The 2,127-nt window shown below is 59.1% G+C and overlaps 1 protein-coding gene across 1 annotated transcript in view; it reads right to left on the reverse strand.

Annotated features, from left to right (window-relative positions):
• Epx (eosinophil peroxidase) overlaps window positions 1–1,788 on the reverse strand; it is an 11,312-nt gene extending 9,524 nt beyond the window's left edge. Inside the window, exons 1-5 of the mRNA XM_026780831.1 lie at window positions 1,710–1,788; window positions 1,507–1,600; window positions 1,172–1,347; window positions 876–993; window positions 349–478 (exon numbers count right to left, since the gene is read on the reverse strand). Of these exons, the coding sequence (XP_026636632.1) occupies window positions 349–478; window positions 876–993; window positions 1,172–1,347; window positions 1,507–1,600; window positions 1,710–1,788 (597 nt within the window). The remainder of the gene's footprint in view (window positions 1–348; window positions 479–875; window positions 994–1,171; window positions 1,348–1,506; window positions 1,601–1,709) is intronic.
• Window positions 1,789–2,127: the final 339 nt, after the last annotated feature.

Consider the following 2,127-nt stretch of genomic DNA (forward strand, 5'->3'; position numbering starts at 1 on the left):
GAGAGAGAGAGAGAGAGAGAGAGAGAGAGAGAGAGAGAGAGAGAGAGAGAGAGTGTCTTTGACACCCATTCTCTCATGCAAACAACAAAACCACTCCATTCCATAATAGGTAGCACAGGTGCCACAGATCAAGGTCTATACCGTTGTTTATGCCAAGGACTTCACTTCCGTTCCCACGAGCTGAGATTTTTCTGCTTGCAGGTGGAGAAACACTGAGACTCAGGAAGTAAGTCACTCAGCAGGTCAGTGGGACAAGCCTAGATTTGTGCCTGATGACTCAGGACTGCGTTTTACCCCTCTGCCTTTCAAAGACATCAAGCATTTTCCAGGCCCTCCACTCCAACTCACAAGAGGAAGGAGGAAGCCATTGCGCCTCTTGCCGGGGGTCCAGCCGAAAGGGAGCGACCTGTTGTCTTCATACTCAGCTGGCAACCAGCGGGCCAGGGCCTGGTTAGAGGCTCCCAGCCAGGGTCTCCTCCTGTGGCAGCGAAAGGGTGGGAGTTAGTGGGGGCAGGGCCTGAGAGAGTGGCTAGCAAAGGCAGGACCCCGAGGGTGGTGGCAGAGGCAGGACCCCAAGGGTGGTGGCAGAGGCAGGGCCCCGAGGGTGGTGGCAGAGGCAGGGCCCCGAGGGTGGTGGCAGAGGCAGGGCCCCGAGGGTGGTGGCAGAGGCAGGACCCCGAGGGTGGCGAGCAGAGGCAGGGCCCCGAGGGTGGCGAGCAGAGGCAGGGCCCCGAGGGTGGCGAGCAGAGGCAGGACCCGAGGGTGGTGGCAGAGGCAGGACCCCGAGGGTGGTGGCAGAGGCAGGACCCCGAGGGTGGCGAGCAGAGGCAGGGCCCCGAGGGCGGCGAGCAGAGGCAGGGCCCCCCAACACCCACTTGTTGTTGCATCTTCCTGTGATGGTGCGGTACTTGTTGCTGCACCTCTCCACCTGGTCCTGGAGCGCGCAGCCGCTGGCCTGGGACAGCAGGTGCAACTGCGGTTCTGTGAGCACATCTGGGGAGGAGGGGGCGGGGCTCTGAGTCCAGAGCCCTAGCTCTTCCCTGGGCTGCTCAGTCCCATCCGTTTGTCATCTCTAACATCCCCTAGGCTTTTCACCCCGCCTCTCACATCTGGCTTTTTTCCCCTCCCAGGCTTGGGCAGGCCTTGGGGGACTCAAGGGGAAACACCGTACCAGAGACATTGAAGGGTCTGGATCCCGGGGACTGCAGCTTCTCTTCTAGCAGTCCTAAGGCCACGTGCATGTAATCAGCAGCCTGAACAACTCTTCTGGTGGCTGCTACTGGCTGCTTGAAGTAGGCCAGGAGGTCCATGGGGCTGGCCGAGCCGCTGCGAAGGCGCTGCTTGATACTGTCACAGAGAGACAGAGAAAGAGGAGGCTGGAGGGGAGTGGGGGTACAGGCTACCAACAGAGCTTCAGCCCAGCAGAGCCAGGTTAGATAAGATGACTTTGCCAAGAGCCCATCCGCCCTCACTGACCCTCCCAGACTGGTAAAGTCCCAGGCCCACCTCTTCTGTGTCCAGTTATAGGCAGCATCCACCAGCAACTTGGCCTCTGCTATGCAGTCGCGAAGGACTGAATTCTCCACTTGACTGGGGGAAGCTGTTCAAAAGCATGGGGACTCAGCGTTCAAGGGAGCTGCGGACCCCCCAGATTTAAGCGCTTTTCCCTTCACACCAAGCTTCTGCCTTGGTATCCAAGGGCCTCTTACCTGGGGCAGTGCCCTCAGAGGGTTGGGTGAGGATGAATGTGGCTAGGGCCCCTACCAGGGCCAGTAGCAACTGCATCATGCAACAAGAATCCCTGTTGCAGCTGAGCAGGCAAGCAATGCCAGAGACGCCACAAGAGAGTCTCCCTACTCCGGTTCCTTTCTCCCCCAGAGGACCAGAGATGGTTTCTTTCCTCTTACTCTTCTCCGAAAGGAGCTAAGGACTTTATACCCCATCCTAGTGGGGTAGAGAGGGCAGCTCTTTGCCCCCAGAAGCCCAGCCCCCAAGGCGGAGCTCTAGAACCTTGCTCTGGTTTTCAAGGGAGCTGTGTGATTGACACTCACCTTGCTTCACTCCTCCTCGGGATGGGGACATCGCCCCTCTTAGTTCCCCTCACCTCCTTTGTTCCATACCCATCTC

Source organism: Microtus ochrogaster, chromosome 7 (genome assembly GCF_000317375.1).
Source record: "Microtus ochrogaster isolate Prairie Vole_2 chromosome 7, MicOch1.0, whole genome shotgun sequence".
Lineage (NCBI taxonomy): Eukaryota > Metazoa > Chordata > Mammalia > Rodentia > Cricetidae > Microtus > Microtus ochrogaster.